Source organism: Moschus berezovskii, chromosome 14 (assembly GCF_049115385.1).
Source record: "Moschus berezovskii isolate FMDL1 chromosome 14, NW_MosBer_1.0, whole genome shotgun sequence".
Taxonomy (NCBI): domain Eukaryota; kingdom Metazoa; phylum Chordata; class Mammalia; order Artiodactyla; family Moschidae; genus Moschus; species Moschus berezovskii.
Window position 1 is genome coordinate 86183986 of NC_142473.1, and position 16215 is coordinate 86200200.

At 47.8% G+C, this 16215-nt stretch overlaps 2 protein-coding genes across 3 annotated transcripts; one reads left to right on the top strand and one right to left on the bottom strand.

Moving 5' to 3' along the window:
- Window positions 1-229: 229 nt before the first annotated feature.
- Window positions 230-6570, bottom strand: MED19 (mediator complex subunit 19). Of its 2 annotated transcripts, none has more exons than XM_055424164.2 (5): window positions 6301-6570; window positions 1322-1578; window positions 1070-1166; window positions 668-762; window positions 230-571 (listed from the first exon to the last, which is right to left on the bottom strand). In XM_055424164.2, exons 1-5 carry the CDS (start codon window positions 6515-6517, stop codon window positions 503-505), a joined length of 735 nt encoding a protein of 244 aa, XP_055280139.1. In that variant the 5' UTR covers window positions 6518-6570; the 3' UTR covers window positions 230-502. The 2 variants fall into 2 exon arrangements, with proteins under 2 accessions (XP_055280139.1, XP_055280140.2); XM_055424165.2 differs by lacking the exon at window positions 6301-6570 and adding an exon at window positions 3560-3861.
- Window positions 6571-6925: 355 nt separating this feature from the next.
- On the top strand, window positions 6926-15440 carry TMX2 (thioredoxin related transmembrane protein 2). The gene is made up of 8 exons (XM_055424163.2): window positions 6926-7164; window positions 11807-11867; window positions 12114-12227; window positions 12989-13065; window positions 13328-13434; window positions 13601-13666; window positions 13746-13875; window positions 14611-15440. Exons 1-8 carry the CDS (start codon window positions 6976-6978, stop codon window positions 14755-14757), a joined length of 891 nt encoding a protein of 296 aa, XP_055280138.2. The 5' UTR covers window positions 6926-6975; the 3' UTR covers window positions 14758-15440.
- Window positions 15441-16215: the final 775 nt, after the last annotated feature.

A 16215-nucleotide genomic window follows, 5' to 3' on the forward strand; every position in this document is an offset into this window, starting at 1 on the left:
GGCACTGGCCGGCAACCTTAGGGGCAGGGTGGTAACGAGTCTGGGGCAGAAAGGTGTCAGCACGCTCCGCTTCTGGACCCTGCTCCCTGGTCTCGGGCGGCTGCCCCGCCTGCTGAGGAAACCATGGCACACAAGGTCTGAGCCCCCTCAGACCTCAGCACGCCTTGGCTTACACCCTGACTCCCATGGAAAAAGGCACTTACCTCCTGACAGGCAGCCATGCTTCAGCCAGTTTGATAAATGCCAATTTTAAGAGAATAAAAATCCTTACAAATCAGACCAAGTCCTACATCAGACAAACGGCACACAGAGGTGAACAGAAAGCTTCCTGGGAGGGGAAGAGGTGTCCGCGAGAAAGCGAGGCGGGCGGAGGCCGCCGGGAGCCTGGTCCGTCTCCCTTTCAGCTCCTCCGGCCGAGCGGCTTCCACCCCTGCAACCCGGTGCTGACCCGGGCCGCCTCCGGCCCAGCAGGGAAGTCCTCCTGGCAGGGTCCGCCAGCCCCTTAGCGGAGGCTGCTGCTGCTGCTAGCCTGAGAGCTGCCCATCCCGGGGTGCTCCGGGCTGTGTCGGTTCTGGAAGGAAAGGAGGGCAGAGGAAGAGGACGAGGCTCAACCGAGGCCCTGGGTGAGGCGGGGGCTCGGGCTGCGGCCACGGGGGCGGCACCATACCTTCTTCTTCTTCTTTTCCTTCTTCTTCCTCTTCCGCTCAGGGTCCTCTTCTTTTTTCTTTTTCTTCTTCTTGTGATCTGAATCAGACGGCGTCTCTGGGGGAGACAGAGGTGCCCGTCATGGGTCGGGCCCCGAATTCTGGACCGCTGGAACTCTGGGACGCGAGGAAAACCCCTAGTCCAGGGCCACCGCTTCTCTCTGCGTGACCAGGACACGTTCAGAGGCTCCGCTGAAGCCCTGGCCTGAGTTCCTGTCTGCCCAGGGGCTGCATTATGTCAGCTTCTTCTCTAAGAAGCAGGGAGTCCGGGGCTCGTGAGGAACTTAACTGAGCTTTTAACTGAGGAAGGTCAAACCAGATTCAGAGCGCCTGGCTTTCCAGCTCTGATGAGAACCGCTTCTTACCTGGGGGGACAGGGTCCTGGGTGCGGCTCTGTTTGTGCTTCTGCTTATTCTTCTTCTTCGGCGGCTGAATATGCATCAGGCGGCACTGCTCCGGCAACTGAAGGAGCCAAAGGGAGGGCTGGGTGAGCAGAGGGCGCCCCTTCCGGTCATCTGCTCTGTGCAGCACCTTAGGGGGGGCAGACGTGGGGAGGAACAGCACCGCAAAGCCTTCGGGCCTCCCCCTGCCCCCTTCCTCCCCAGGAGGGCACGCACCGGGCCGGTATGCAGGCGGAAGCCCGCCAGCATGGTCCCTGTGATGGGATTGAAAGAGCCCCCGAGGATAGGGGGCTTCTCGATGAGGGAGCGCAGGCTGCTGTTGTCCTGGGACCCAGGCAGATCGATCATCCCGGGCAGGTCGGGCAGAAAGTTGCTCAGCTTCTCCTTCACCTTCTTCCCGCAGAATTTATGATAGGCGTGCTCCAGGCTGTAGTGTGTGATCAGGTTGGTGCTGCCTGTCAGCTCGCTGCTGCCTGGGGACACAGGGAGTGGGGACAGTAGGAGGATCAGATCCAAGAGCCACTGTGCAGCCGCTTGATCGCGTCTGACCCTGTGACCCCGTCCTGCACTGCCTCCCGGAGCTTGCTCAAGTTGATGCCACTCAGTAGGTGCTGCCGTCCAACCGTCTCATCCTCTGTCGCCCCCTTCTCCTCCCGCCCACAATCTTTCCCAGCATCAGGGGCTTTTCCAAGAATAGAGAATTTTTTTGTTTTAATTCACTGACCTAGAAGGGAAAGTAAAAGACTATATTTTAACCTAAATAAGAATCTTTTAAGTTAAAATTACCAATAAAGAAAAGTTATTTTTGAGTAAGAAATAGCAGTAAATAATAACATATAACAAACACTAAAACTACTATACTATAGGAGTATATAGTACAAGCAGCAGCAGGTTGGAATGAGAAGAAAAAATAGGCAAAAATCCAAATAGGCAGCGGTAGAAACCGTTTTAACTCAATGAAGGAGACACTCAGTCTAACCACAGTAATAACGTATACGGTGCTTATAATCTGCTAAACACTGCTCTGTGTTTCATCAATATGCTAATGGGAAATGGGAAATTAATAGTTTTGGCTGTGACAAGAATAATAAAGCCTCACAGGTCAGCTACAACCAACCTTAAAGCCGACTATAACCCAGTGGTGTGAGTGTCTTGCTTCCTTTTTTTTTCAAACTAGCAAGAAACTCCAGTCACCTTTACAGAGAAAAACAGATTTTTCTAGCTATTGCTGATAACTTTTGTTACCACCATCTTTACTCTTCCTATAATACCAAATATGACAGCTCTGCCTAGAAAAAAGAAATGTTTGATTAGAAGTTGGGCAACTAAAATTGAAATCCTTTATATGCCTGTTTCTGCTTATCTATGGAATGCAATAAAAGCTATCATATTCACACTTAATTTTTTTTCAAGGTTCAAATGAAAACATATTGAAAAGTATAAAGTATATAAGCGGAAGACATCATCAGTATAAACATTTCATGGCTGACTTTTTTCAAAGAATTGCTCTTGTTGCCATTCAGTTACTAAGTTGTGTCCAACTCTTTAAGACCCCATGAACCGCAGCATGCCAGGCTTCCCTGTCCTTCACTGTCTCCTGGAGTTTGCTCAGACTCATGGCCATTGAGTCAGTGATGCCATCTAACTATCTCATCCTCTGCCGCCCTTGTGCCTTCAATCTTTCCCAGCATCAGGGTCTTTTCCAATGAATTGGCTCTTCGTATCACGTGGCCAAAGTATTGGAGCTTCAGCTTTAGCATCACTCCTTCCAATGAATATTCAGGGTTTATCTCCTTTAAGATGGACTGGCTGGATCTCCGTGCAGTCCAAGGGACTCTCAAGAGTCTTCTCCAGCACCACAGTTCAAAAGCATCAGTTCTTTAGTGCTCAGCTTTCTTTACGTCTGACTCACATCCATACATGACCACTGAAAAAACCATAGCCTCGACTAGACAGACCTTTGTCGGCAAAGTGATGTCTCTGCTTTTTGGTATATTGCCTAGGTTTGCCACACCTGTCCTTCCAAGGAGCAAGTGACTTTTACTTTCATGGCTGCAGTCACCATCTGCAGTGATTTTGGAGCTCAGGAAAACAAAATCTGTCACTGCTTCCACTTTTCTCCCTTCTATTTGCCATGAAGTGATAGGACTGGATGCCACGATCTTCGTTTTTTTGAATGTTGCATTTCAAGCCAGCTTTTTCACTCTCCTCTTAGTAATTTAACTAGGGTCCAGTGGTGAGGGTAGAAATATCTAACCTTACAATTTCATAGTCTAGTTATGATGAACACTTGGGGTACAAATGACAAAAGTGACTTGTTTATAATCATTCACTTGAGAAAACTCAGCTTCTGAGCTATCAACCCACTGTGGGCTGAGAAAAATGCCTTGTTCATTCACATGTCACTGATGCTCAGTGAACAACGTGTTTTTCCTCCCTACTGACAGGCCTTACCCTCTTCTGCTCCGTTGTCTTCCACGCCGGCTGTCGCTGAAGAGTGGTCCATGTCATGGCAGGAGGCTCCGGGACCCAGTACCTTTCGTATCAGCACTTTCTCCTTCCGTTTTTTCCCACTCTGTGCTTTTTCTAAATCCTTTAACCTAAAAGAATCCATCCAATGTTCTGTTTTGCCCATCAGTTCTATGAAGATGATTTATAAATCTCTCTCCTCAGTCCTGATACCACTCCTGAAAACTAATCTTCCATTTCCAACATTCTCTTAATTCACTGCAGACTCAATTTTCGTTTTTTTTTTTTTTTTTTTTCTGCACCAGGAGGCTTATGGGATTTAAGTTCCCTGACCAGGGATCAAACCCACTGCAGAAGTATGGCGCCCTAACCACTGGACTGTCAGGGCATTCTTTTTTAAACTCCAAATCTTCCCACCTCACTCATGGTTCCTTTATTTTAGTACAAGGCACCCGTATTCTCCAAATATCTTTAGAAGCTGTACTCACTTCAAAAATCTTGATGGTTTCCCATTCCCTCAGGAAAAAGCTCAAATTCCTTCGACTTGCGTTCGTGGGTGAACGTATAAACATCTCACTGAAACATCACTAGCAGGAATCAAGACTGCTGGAATAAAGAGCAACAAGCTCAGACAGATGACACCACTCTAACAGCAGAAAGTGAAGAGCAACAGCAGAGCCTCTTGATGAGGGTGAAGGAGAGTGAAAAAGTTGGCTTAAAACTCAATATTCAGAAAACTAAGATCATGGCAAACAGAAGGCGAAAAACGGGAGGCAGTGACAGACTTTATTTTCTTGGGCTCCAAAATCACTGCAGATGGGGACTGCAGCCATGAAATCAAAAGACGCTTACTTCTTGAATGGAAAGCTATGACAAACCTAGATAGCATTTTAAAAGAGCAGAGACATCATTTTGCCGATAAAGGTCCGTACAGTCAAAGCTATGGATGTGGGATGAACTGAAAGACGTCCCTGAGACTAACATGTCTAAAATGACTCGTGATTTCCGCCTCCTCACACTTGTTCTTTCCTGACCTCAGCACTACCATCAACCTGTTCTTCAAGCCAAAAATTCAGAATCCTCCTCAATTCCCCTCTCCCACTTTTATATTCAATCCTTCATTCCCGTCAGTTCCACCTCTAACATTTATCCTGCATCCATTACTTCTTTCCTCCATTGCTATCGCCTAGTCCAAACCGCCTCTTTCTTTACTGAAACGAACGCAATAATTAATTTAGCTATTTCACTACCACTTTGCATTATTACATTCAATAGTTACAGCTGACACACCTGTAAAGTTTTCTCCAGCACCAAGAGTTTCATTTTCACTTTGCATATCAGAAAACAATCACTAAGGTTTTTGTATCTTTGTTAGTCTAACAGTCACATCGCCTGAATTAGAACTATATTCGGAACGACGACCATCTTCTGAGACACTAGTAAATATGTTGCTTGGACAATAAGAGGAAGGATCTGCATAAAATTCACTGAAAAATTTTTCTTCACTCAAAATTTCATGATGCGTCACTCTTCAACTTCCCACGGTGATGTTAATGGTTTCACTCTCTAAAAAATGTATTGACATGTTTATGGTCAATAATATGTTAAAATCTAAATGTCTAATACAGGCCTCTGCCTACCACTCTCACTTTATCTCCCATCACTCCTCTGTTCACTTCACTGGAGTCCAACTGACCTTCTGTCCCTCAAACATTACGAGACTTTTCTCACACTGGGGCTGTTGATTTCAATTTTTTTTTGGATCCAGTTATTCCTTCTCTCACTCATAAATGGCTAGCTCTTTCTCTGCGCTTACATTTTAACTCTAAGGTAACCTAATCAACAGAGCTTCTCTGATCACTCTAGCTAAAGCAGTTCCGCTTCTTTAAATCTTTATCACATTTTTTTTTTTCCTACAGCCATAACTGCTATGTGATTTCACCCTGTTACCTCTTGCCTCCTCCATGGGCACGTAAACTCCCAAACAGGCAAGGATCTTGCAGCTTTGTTCACAGCTGTATCTTCAGTGTACAACACCCCTTGGTACATAGAGTAGGTGCTCAACGAAATAATTTTTTGAATTAAAGAATCTGGTTCAGTTCTATTCACTTGTTCCAACAGACGAGGAAAGGCCCAGGCCCAGAGAAAAAGGAAGGCAACAAACCAACAGGAAGTCGGAACCAGATTTGGAACTAGGTCCGCAAGGATGTTAAATCAGGACTCTCAAATTCCAAACTCGAACTCTGGGTGCTTTTTCAGAGTTAGCCGCTCAGTCGTGTCCGACTCTCTGCGACCCCATCGACCGTAGCCCGCCAGGCTCTTCCGTCCATGTAATTTTCCAAACAGGGATACTGGAGTGGGTAGCCTTTCCTTTCTCCAGGGGATCCTCCCGCCTGAAGGATCAAAACCAGGTCTCCCGCATTGCAGGCGGACTCTACCGTCTGAACCGGCAGGGGGTAATTTTTAGGGAGTCATAAAACCACCGTCAGAGTCAGAGGCAAGGCGGAGCGTAGAAGGCGGCCACAGAGACCCATTCTTCTCATTCCCAGTCCATCCCGAGAGTTCCTGTCGTGCCTTTGGCCGTGAACTCGCAGTCCTTTCCGACACGGAGCTCCGAAATCCCCGCACGCGCCGCGCGGGCCCCCCTCACCTCCCTCGGCGGCCAGGAGCCACGCCCAGCCCCACCTCGCGGCGATCTGATTGGCCGGCTTCGGCCTCGCACTCACCTGGCAGCTCCCTCATAAGGTAGAAGGGGCCGCAGCCTGCCGCAGACTTGTCGCTCCCGGGAGGGGCCGAGGCGGCGGTCGGGGGCGGGGCCGGGCCCGGCCCCCCGCCCGGAGGCGGCGGCGGCGGAGGGGGCGGCTTCCCGGGTCCGAAGCCGAGCGCCGCTGGGGGAGGTGGCGGGTCAGCCTGGGCCCCGAACAGCGCCGTGAAATTCTCCATCGTCCCCCTCCGCCCCGGCACCGTCCCGGTGTCTGGCGTTAATGATTCTCATTGGTTAATCTTTCCACGGGGTACCGCCCTTTTCCTCCAGGAGCCGTTTACCATTGGACTGCCTCTGGCCCTGCCTACCTTCTTCCGGCAACGACTTCCGTCGCTTTCTGAGAACGTTCCGGAAATACTCCTTAACTGTATTAAATTCTCCGAGGCCTCCGCTCGCCGCAATCGCTTAACCAATGAGATGACTTAGGTAGAAAAAGCGACAGCTAGGTTAACCAATAACGTATCAAGTCCCTTTCTTACTTTCCTTACTTGACGTAGGGGCCAATCAAAGATCTAGGTCCGGGTCCAGAGGCGGGGCATCTGACACTTGGCCCAATGGAAACCTTTAATGGTGAGAGAGGCGGGACCAGACCTACGGAAGCCGAAGAGAGCCGCCGGCGCCTCAGGGGGCCGGAAAGATGGCGGTCCTAGCGCCTTTGATTGCTCTGGTGTATTCGGTACCGCGACTTTCACGATGGCTGGCCCGACCTTACTACTTTTTGTCAGCCCTGCTCTCTGCCGCCTTCCTGCTTGTGAGGAAGCTGCCCCCTGTCTGCGAAAGTCTCCCCACGCAACGCGAAGACGGCAACCCGTGTGACTTTGACTGGGTGAGCGACCCCCGCCTCGGGACCCCGCGACCTTGCCTGTCCCCGCCCTGGTGGTCGCAGCCCGGAGCCCCGAGGCCGACCGTCTTGAGAACGCCTCGGGTTCCGGGCCTCTTAGCGCACTAGACCGAATACTAAGAGTGCAGGGCGTGGACTGCTAGCGAGCCTGAACCCGCGCCCGTGCGGGGTGAGAAGCCGCCGGTTGGCTCGCCCAGCAGTCTGCGCCGTCTGCCTTTTGAGTGCGGGCTCCTTCCCGCCGCCCGTCCACGCCCGACCCCCGCACCGCGCGCTCTCCCAGCGTTGCTCGGCAGTAAAGCCTGTTGAGGAACCAGTGAGCTGAACGAGGCGAGCAGTAGTTGTAGTATTCTCATTTTATTGATGAAGAGACGGATCTTGGCGTGGTTAGGAGACTCGTCCCAGGTCACACAACTAGTGAGCGACAAGGATCTGCAACCACTCTTCGGCCATGGTAACAGCACACAGCCATTTCTTAAAACTAAGTTAACAGGCTCACAGGGAGGACTGTGTGCTGGGCCCTGTGCCGCATACTGCGGATGTAAAAATAAATAGAATTGTTACGCCCATGGAAATGGAATGGTAAGAAAAAAAGAAAACCTTGTAAAGAAATTTATCTCAAGCCTCTTGCAGTCCTCCCTGAGCTGGAATGGAGGGACCACACAGAAAAACAACTTGAGGGGCTTCCCTGGTGGTCCAGGGGTTAAGACTCTGCGCTTCCCTTGCAGGGGGCCTGGGTTCCATCCCTGATCAGGGACCTAAGATTCTGCATGCTTTAAGGGGAAAAAAAAAAAGTGTTAAATAAGTTGAAATTCTGCCCTCTGCTGAATAGCCACATACATGTTCTGAGGAAAGACAGTCACCTGAGTTTTTGTGTTTTTTTCAAAGCCCCAAATGAGTCTTGATCTTTAACAGAACCTGCTTCCTTACTTTTATTCTTCACCCCACACTTTTTCATACTCTATCCTGTCCCAGTGTTATTCATTAGCTCTGATGTAGCCATCTTCTTCAAAAGATCCTATTTGTATCTATCCCGCTTTAACCAAAATAAGACTCAAACATAAGTGGATGGAAATAAAGATTTTATAAAAGGGACTTTTTATGCAGTTAATTTCTCTGAGTACTCTTCCCTAATTATATGCAAAATACTGGAGAGTGTTATGTTTTCTTTTTACTCAGTTTTAACTATGTAGTATTTGTAACTGTTTGTTTTCCTGGAAAATCTGTGTTTTACTCATTTACCCTGGTGATTTGGATGTTACAATATTAAGGTAAACAATGTTAGCAAGGATGTGACTTCCCTGGTGGCTCAGCAGTAAAGAGTCTACTTGCCAGTGCAGAGACTTGGGTTTGATCCCTGGGTTGGGAAGATCCCCTGCAGAAGGAAATGGCAACCTATTCCGGCATTCTTGCCTGGGAAATCCCATGGACGGAGGAGCCTGGTGGGTTTCAGTGCGTGGACGTGCAAAGAGTCAGGCAGGGCTGAATGAGCAAGCACATACACCTACACCCTTTGAATCTGAATGAGGGCCGAGCATTAGAGAACAGCGAGGCAGTGATATTAATTTTGTTAGATATGAGAATGGCATTTTAGTTTAAGAAAGAAGTTCTTATCTGTAAGCAATATGTACTGAAATCTTACAGTTGAAATAATATAGTTGCAATTTGCTTTTAAGTTTCTCCAGCAAAAGAAATGGGTAGCGTAGATGAAATATTTTGCCATATTGGCAAAATATTACTATTGAAACTGAGTATTAGGGGTTTACTACGGTCTTGCAGGAGGCGGAAAATAATTTTCCCTTTGCCCTTCTGAGGTCTTGCCTGAGACTACTGTAATAAAAGACTGATTGAAGTCAATTAAAATACAAATAAATTTATTTACATGTGTAACTGTGTTCAAGGGATATACCCAGGGAAAAATCACTGACAAAGAGGCTTAGAATTCCAGCTTATATGGCATCTTCAACAAAGAACAATAAATTTGTGGAGAAATGTCAGGATGAAGAAGGAAAGAGTTTTAGGTTTGCAGGAGCTGAAAATTGGAAAGGTAAACTAACGGTAGGTAAAGGCTCATTTGTTGCGTAGATCCCTCTGGTGCTATCTCCAGGCTGATAGCATCTAAAGTTATCTCCCCTGATTAGTTTTGTCCTTGGTAGAGAAGGTAAATTTTTGTCCTACTCTTAGACACGTAAGGGAAGGGCATGGAGCTTTTCTTTATTTTACTTCTCATCAGTTGCCTTTAGACTCAAAATAATCCTTATGCCAAAATGGCACACTTGGGAGCGGCATATACTGCCACCCTTCAGTGTCCCCTCTAATTTGGTGTATGTTTGAAAATTTCCTTAATAAAAAGTTTGAAACAGGGCTACGCTGATTACTCAGTGGTAAAGAATCCAACTGTCAGTGCAAGAGACACAGGTTTGATCCCCGGTCAGGAAGGATTCCACTTGCTGTGGAGCAGCTCAGCCGGTGCACACAGCTCCTGAGCCTGTGCTCTGGAGCCCGGGAGCTGCACCCACTGAGCCCACCTGCGGCATTTACTGAAGCCCCGTGCCCTAGAGCCCGTGCGCTGCAACGAGGGGGCCACCGCAGTGGGAAGAAGCCTGCTCACCCCCATGACGGAAAAGCCTGCCTAGCAACGAAGGCCTGGCACAGCCAAATACAAGTAAAGATAAAATTAGCTTTAAAAAAAGTTTGAAACAGTGACTAAACAAGCAGACAACCAAGGGAGCTCTTGTTTATGCAGTTATTCTGGAACCCAGGCTCATCCTGTCTTCTACTGATGGCCTTAAGATCGTCCCAGCATCATGCCAGCAGGTGGAGAAAGAAAGCTGTCCTGCAGGAACGTGCATCCCCTTTTTTAACTGCCTGGGCACAGAAGTGGCGCATCGCTTCTGCTTACAGTGCATTTATGAGTGCTGGTCACACAGTTCTCCCCAGATGTGGTATGTCCAGGAGAAAAAGGAAGTAAGGTCTGGAGTATGCATGGCTGGTATTTACCACAGACCCATTCTGTCTTTTTTTTTTTTTTTTTTAAATTTTAATTTATTTTATTGGAGGCAAATTACCTTTCATTAATATATTGGTTGGTTTTGCGATACATTGACATGAATCCGCCCCGGGTGTACATGTGCTCTCCCTCCCGAACCCCCCTCCCACCTCCCTCCTCCCCATATCCTCCCCCCATGTCATTCCCGTGCACCAGCCCCAGGCATCCTGCATCATGCGTCGAACCTGGACTGGTCACATATGCTAATATACATGCTACAATGCCATTCTCCCCAATCATCCCACCTTCACCCTCTCCCACAGAGTCCCAAAGACTGTTCTATATGTCTATGTCTTTAGAGTATATTCCTTTTAGTCCTGTCTTTGGTCTCCTGATTGGGCATAATTCTCTTTTAAATCATCTTTCCATAATTATAAAAGCCACTTTTACAGCCAGTTTCATTCTTGAAAACTCTTCCTAATTTCTATTCAGGTGGAATATTTAGTAAGGCCTGTCATATTCCCTACCCTCCCACTTCCGATACCCATTGCTAAATCCGGTCAGTTACTTTTTGTTGGAGATTGAGGCTAAAAACTAGGTCCCTGATTGCTGACCGTAAATCACAGTTAATTGGTTCTGTCTGTAATAGTGATTTGGACCCTGTATGCCTAAGAAAGGTATGGAAAGCCTCAAACCCTGCAGTCCACGGAAGGCCCTCCCCGTGTGTGATCTCTCATGAATTCCTTGTTACTCTTCGTTCCAGTCTTTGCTCTTTGAAGTTACCTTGTTTGTGTCACCTGACTCACATGGAACTTACCTTCTGGAAGGTCAGAAAGAACAGTAAACTAGTGGTACTGAAAAGTACCTTTGAGAGGTTTGAAAGGCCTTCAGCTCTCAAATTACATTCAAGGTGCATGGATTATCACAATGAATATGAGGTGGTGAGGAATGTTGTAACTTAAAACCAAACAAATGGAATAACCATCTGTTGTATTGATGGACATGATTGAGAAAGTTTACCTGGAAAAGTTTTATTTTACCAGGGTCACGCTGAGGTGATTGTAGTATCTTACAGTTTTACACCGTATACTTTATGTAACTGCTTCATACCTCTTATCTTCTTTAATCCTCAGTCAGGGAAGCCAGTGCTCGCTCCCACGTTAAGTGCTTTGCAACTTAACAAAGGCAACAGGCAGTTTGTGGTAGGGGTAGAACTGGAACCTGGATCTTCTGACTGGTGTTTTCCCCACTACCCCTTGTGCTTGCTAAGTCACTTCAGTCGTGTCTGACTCTCTGCGACCCCAAGGACTGTAGCCCTCTAGGCTCCCCTGTCCATGGGATTCTCCAGGCAAGAATACCAGAGTGGGTTGCCATGCCCTCCTCCAGGGGATCGTCCCGATCCAGGGATTAAACCCGTCTCTCTTGTGTCTCCTGCATTGGCAGCTAAGTTCTTTACCACTAGTGCCGCCTGGGAAGCCAACACTGCTCCTCAGCTGGCTCCAGTTATTTCTCTGCTGTTACTGTTCCCAGTTTGGATCTTTGTTAGTTTTTTCTCTGTTGGTTTTTGTCACATATTTGGCTCCCTCGGCCTCCCAAATGATTTCTGTTCATGGCATTCCTGATGGTCTGATTCTGTTCCAGAGAGAAGTAGAGATCCTGATGTTTCTCAGTGCCATCGTGATGATGAAGAACCGCAGGTCCAGTAAGTGTAGTTTCCCGCTTCTCAGTCTCTCACGGTTCGGACCGACGACCCCCGGAGTCTTTCTCTCATGTTATGAGAGGGGCATCATTTGGTGAACTTGTCCCTCATTCTGTACCAAGGCTGAATTTGACCTTAGACTTTTATCCCCTTCCCCCCTCCCATGTCAAAGTATTCCGAGGAGAGGGACAAATAATAGAACGTGGGAGCACGCACCCCAGCCTGACCTCTGACATCCTTGTGTTTCAGTCACCGTGGAACAGCATATAGGCAACATCTTCATGTTCAGTAAGGTGGCCAATGCAATTCTTTTCTTCCGCCTGGATATTCGTATGGGCCTGCTTTACATCACACTCTGCATAGGTAAGGAGACTGTAAGACTTGGTCGTGGGAACCAAATTCCAGCACCAAACCAGGTTCTCCATACCTGTCTTCCATAGCTTATACCTAATTAATTGTGTGAAGCTCAGATGATAAGAACCTACAGAGATTGTATTTTAAGAGGAAAGGAACGTGTCTGTGTATGTCTACAAAGTGTACTCTTTGGGACTTGAAATCTTTAGGTTGGTTTGATAGTAAATCCCCCACTCAAGGCCTTATATGTTTCCTGTGTTGACTTAAAATGTGCAGCATGAGAGCTGCAAGTGAAGTTTTAATTGGGGCAGAATGAGGACTGCAGGCTCGGAGACAGCACCTCAGTTAGCTCTGAGAAACTGTTCCAAAGAGGCAGGAGGAAAGGACAGTATATATGTGATTTTGGCGAGGGGGGAGTACATGCAGTCAGCGTTTATTTTTTATAGAAAGTGTGTGCTAGTCTCATGAAGCTTTCTGCCAATCACGAGAAGCTGTGGTCACCATGAAGGATTTTAGTGCTTTTCTAGATGTGAGGAGATACATGAACTGGGCTCATAAAATCGGCTCCTGAGAATATGTAACTATCGGAAGACCTGTCCTGCCAGTTTTTCCCTGAGCACAGGGTGCCTCGTTTCTGCTCTCCACCCTGGGCTCCTTCAGGGGGTGTTGAAGGTCGGCAGCTGCGGGCGCATGTGACGTAATCCTTACAGAGATGGATGGCAAGTGCCACTCTGTAGTTAACACCTGTGACATCCTGTTTCTGTGTTTAGTGTTCCTGATGACCTGCAAACCCCCCCTGTATATGGGCCCTGAGTACATCAAGTACTTCAGTGACAAAACCATTGATGTGAGTAGTCTTCTTCCCTGTTCCTTGGGTCCCTTGGGGGTGATTTTGGCATTGCGCTCATTACTTAGAGGAACAGCCATGTTTCTGAATGGAAGTCAAGGGCACTGGTTCACTGTGGGCTCCAGAGGAGAATCAAGGGCACCATGGTTCATTTTGGGGTCTACACAGGTATGGGGAAGTCGAGATGAGGAATTGGGTGCTGAAGTCTGAATCTTCCAGGAGCCTGTGTAATCCAGCTCACCATTTCCTCTCTGTGTGGTAGGAGGAGCTGGAGCGGGACAAGAGGGTCACTTGGATCGTGGAGTTCTTTGCCAACTGGTCTAGTGACTGCCAGTCATTTGCCCCTATCTACGCTGACCTCTCGCTCAAGTGAGTGGGACAAAGGGAGGGATGGTAGAAGTTACTCCTTCCCTCTCATTGGTTTGGCCTTGGTTTTTGCACACTGCGGCCAAAGGCACTCCCGCCCCACCCTGATACGTGTACCTCGGCTTCATGGATTCCTTCTCTCTCATGTGAAACAATACATTCCTCCCAGGTACAACTGTACGGGGCTGAATTTTGGGAAGGTGGACGTTGGACGCTACACTGACGTTAGTACACGGTATGTGAGGGCCTGGGCAGGGGGTCCCTTGGGGGGATACACGCAGATGCACTTACAGAGAACCTTCTGGATCCTGCAGGTACAAAGTGAGCACGTCACCCCTCACCAAGCAACTCCCTACCCTGATCCTGTTCCAAGGTGGGAAGGAGGTCATGCGGCGGCCGCAGATCGACAAGAAGGGCCGGGCTGTCTCTTGGACGTTCTCAGAGGTATGTGAGCGGGCAGGTGGTTTGCAGGAGGGTGTATAACAGGTCAGTTTGGAGCCCACCCTGGGTTTGATTCCTGTTTCTGCTACTGGCCCACAAGCTTTGAGAGTGTGGACTATTATTAGGTCTCATTCCTGGATTCACTCAGCAAATTATTCTGCCATGTGCCAGACGGTCTAGTAGTAGGGAACGATTATTAGTTAAGATTCAGTCTTGGTGGCTCTTGCCCTTATAGTCTATTTCCTTGGCAGTAAATTGGAGAGGGTAACATTTAGTTTACAGGTTTTGTTTTGCAGATTACATTAAATAATGTAGCTATAATTCTTGGCACAGTGACCGGCACGTAATAGGTGAATGTTAATTGACTTTTTCAGGTACCCAAAAAAAAGAGATCTGGGTTAGCTTCCTGTCCTTTGCTTCCTCCCTTCCTAGCCTGTGTAAATACAATTGACTCTTGCACACACAAGTCAGAACTTGTCGGTCTGCTTGTGTGGATATTTTTAACAGTAAAAACTGCAGTATTGCACGATCCATGTGGTTGGTTGAATCCGCACACATGGAACTACAGATTGGGAGGGACTGTGGTTATGGAAGGCTGACTATAAGTTGCAGGTGGATTTTTGAGTGCAAAAGGGTTGGTGCCTCAACCACACCGCTGTTCAAGGGTCAACTGTACTTCTTCCCAGACACCACCCTCCCTTCCAACTTGAATCTGATGCCTGCGTCCCTTTTGCGCAGGAGAATGTGATCCGAGAATTCAACTTGAATGAGCTCTACCAGCGGGCCAAGAAGCTGTCAAAGGCTGGAGATAAGATCCCCGAGGAGCAGCCTGTGGCCGCGGTGCCCACTGCCGTGCCAGATGAGGAGAGCAAGAAGGACAAATAGGATCCCTGCTTCAGTGCTTCTTGTTCTGTCAGTCCCAGGCACCTCAGAGGCTTTGCCCTTTCTGTAACCACAAGCCTCGCCTGAGGCCTGGGCCTTTATTTATGTTTCCCCTGTTTGGCTGTGCCTAGATGGGGCAGGGCATCGCTTCTGAGTTTTAAGAGGCACCCAGGGCAATGACAGGCGCCCTCTAGGAAGGCCCTAACTGCTGCAGCTGTTTCACTGGAGGCGGGGAAGGTCCTGTCTGGTGGGTGGAGAAGGCTTGCCCTCCAAGCTGGGCCAGCCCGACGTCTCCATCCGGCTCTGGTCTCGTTATTCCTTACGGTGGCGCCACGCAGCCTACTTAGACTAGATTAAACCCTAACATAAACAGGCCAAGGTGCAGAGTTAGTGCAGAGATTTTCCCCTCATGGAATCTTACTCCTTTAGGCCCTTCTGGCTTAGTCTGTGGCCTCTATTTAAAAAAGTGTGAGCCTGTGACTGGTCCCAAGGAAAAACCTTTAACCACAGACTTTTCTCTTTGAAGATTACTGAATAATCTACCTAGTTTATGAAGATTGGGAGGAAGGAGAACATAAGTTTGAGACTTCCTTTGTGTGGTGGGCGCTGGATGGGAGCTCACTTAACCCTCCTGCATCCTTCCACACCCAGTTGATGGTTTTGCACAATAAAGAGACTGAGAATTACTTTTGATTTCGCCTTTGTGTGTTATTCATGCATTACAAGTGCAAGTGTTGGTCACTCCTGCATTAGAAAAGCCAGGCAATTGCAGAGGACTGTTCCATGTTCATTTCAAAGGCCATCCTGATTAGTTCATCAGATGCTGCGCACAGGTCCCCAGGATTGTGGACAGCTGCAGAAGGTTTGGGTCTCCCCTATGTTGGTGTTTAGTCGCTCAGTCATCCTATGGACTAGTCTGCCAGGCTCCTCTGTCCATGCTATTTCCTTGGCAATACTGGAGTGGGTTACCATTTTCTTTCTCCAGGGAATCTTCTCAACCCAGGAGCACACCCATGTTTCCTGCATTGGCAGGTGGATTCTTTACCGCTTAGCCAACTGGGAAGCTCTTTTGAAGAGTAGCTATCCAACAGAACTGAAAAATCTACTAGATTATTAAGATATGACAATACAGACCTTAATGAGAGAGAAGGAGTTGGAAATGCGGGATAAGTAGGACTTAAGAAAGCCCTGGACACCTTTCAAAACAGACATAGGTAGGCTCGTCAAAATCGCAGGACCTCTGCATGCATTTAAAAATGTTCCTCAAATGGTCTTGATATTACTAACATCCTACTATCCCACTTGAAAATCAATGATGGAAACAATACAGAGAATTCTTAGAATTTATTCATATTAGTTAATGAAGGATCCTGAATGATTACCGACGTTAGATCTAAGCAATTACCTTGGAAGAAGCTCGAAATGGAGATACAATATTGGCTTGGCTTTAAAGACTAGGAA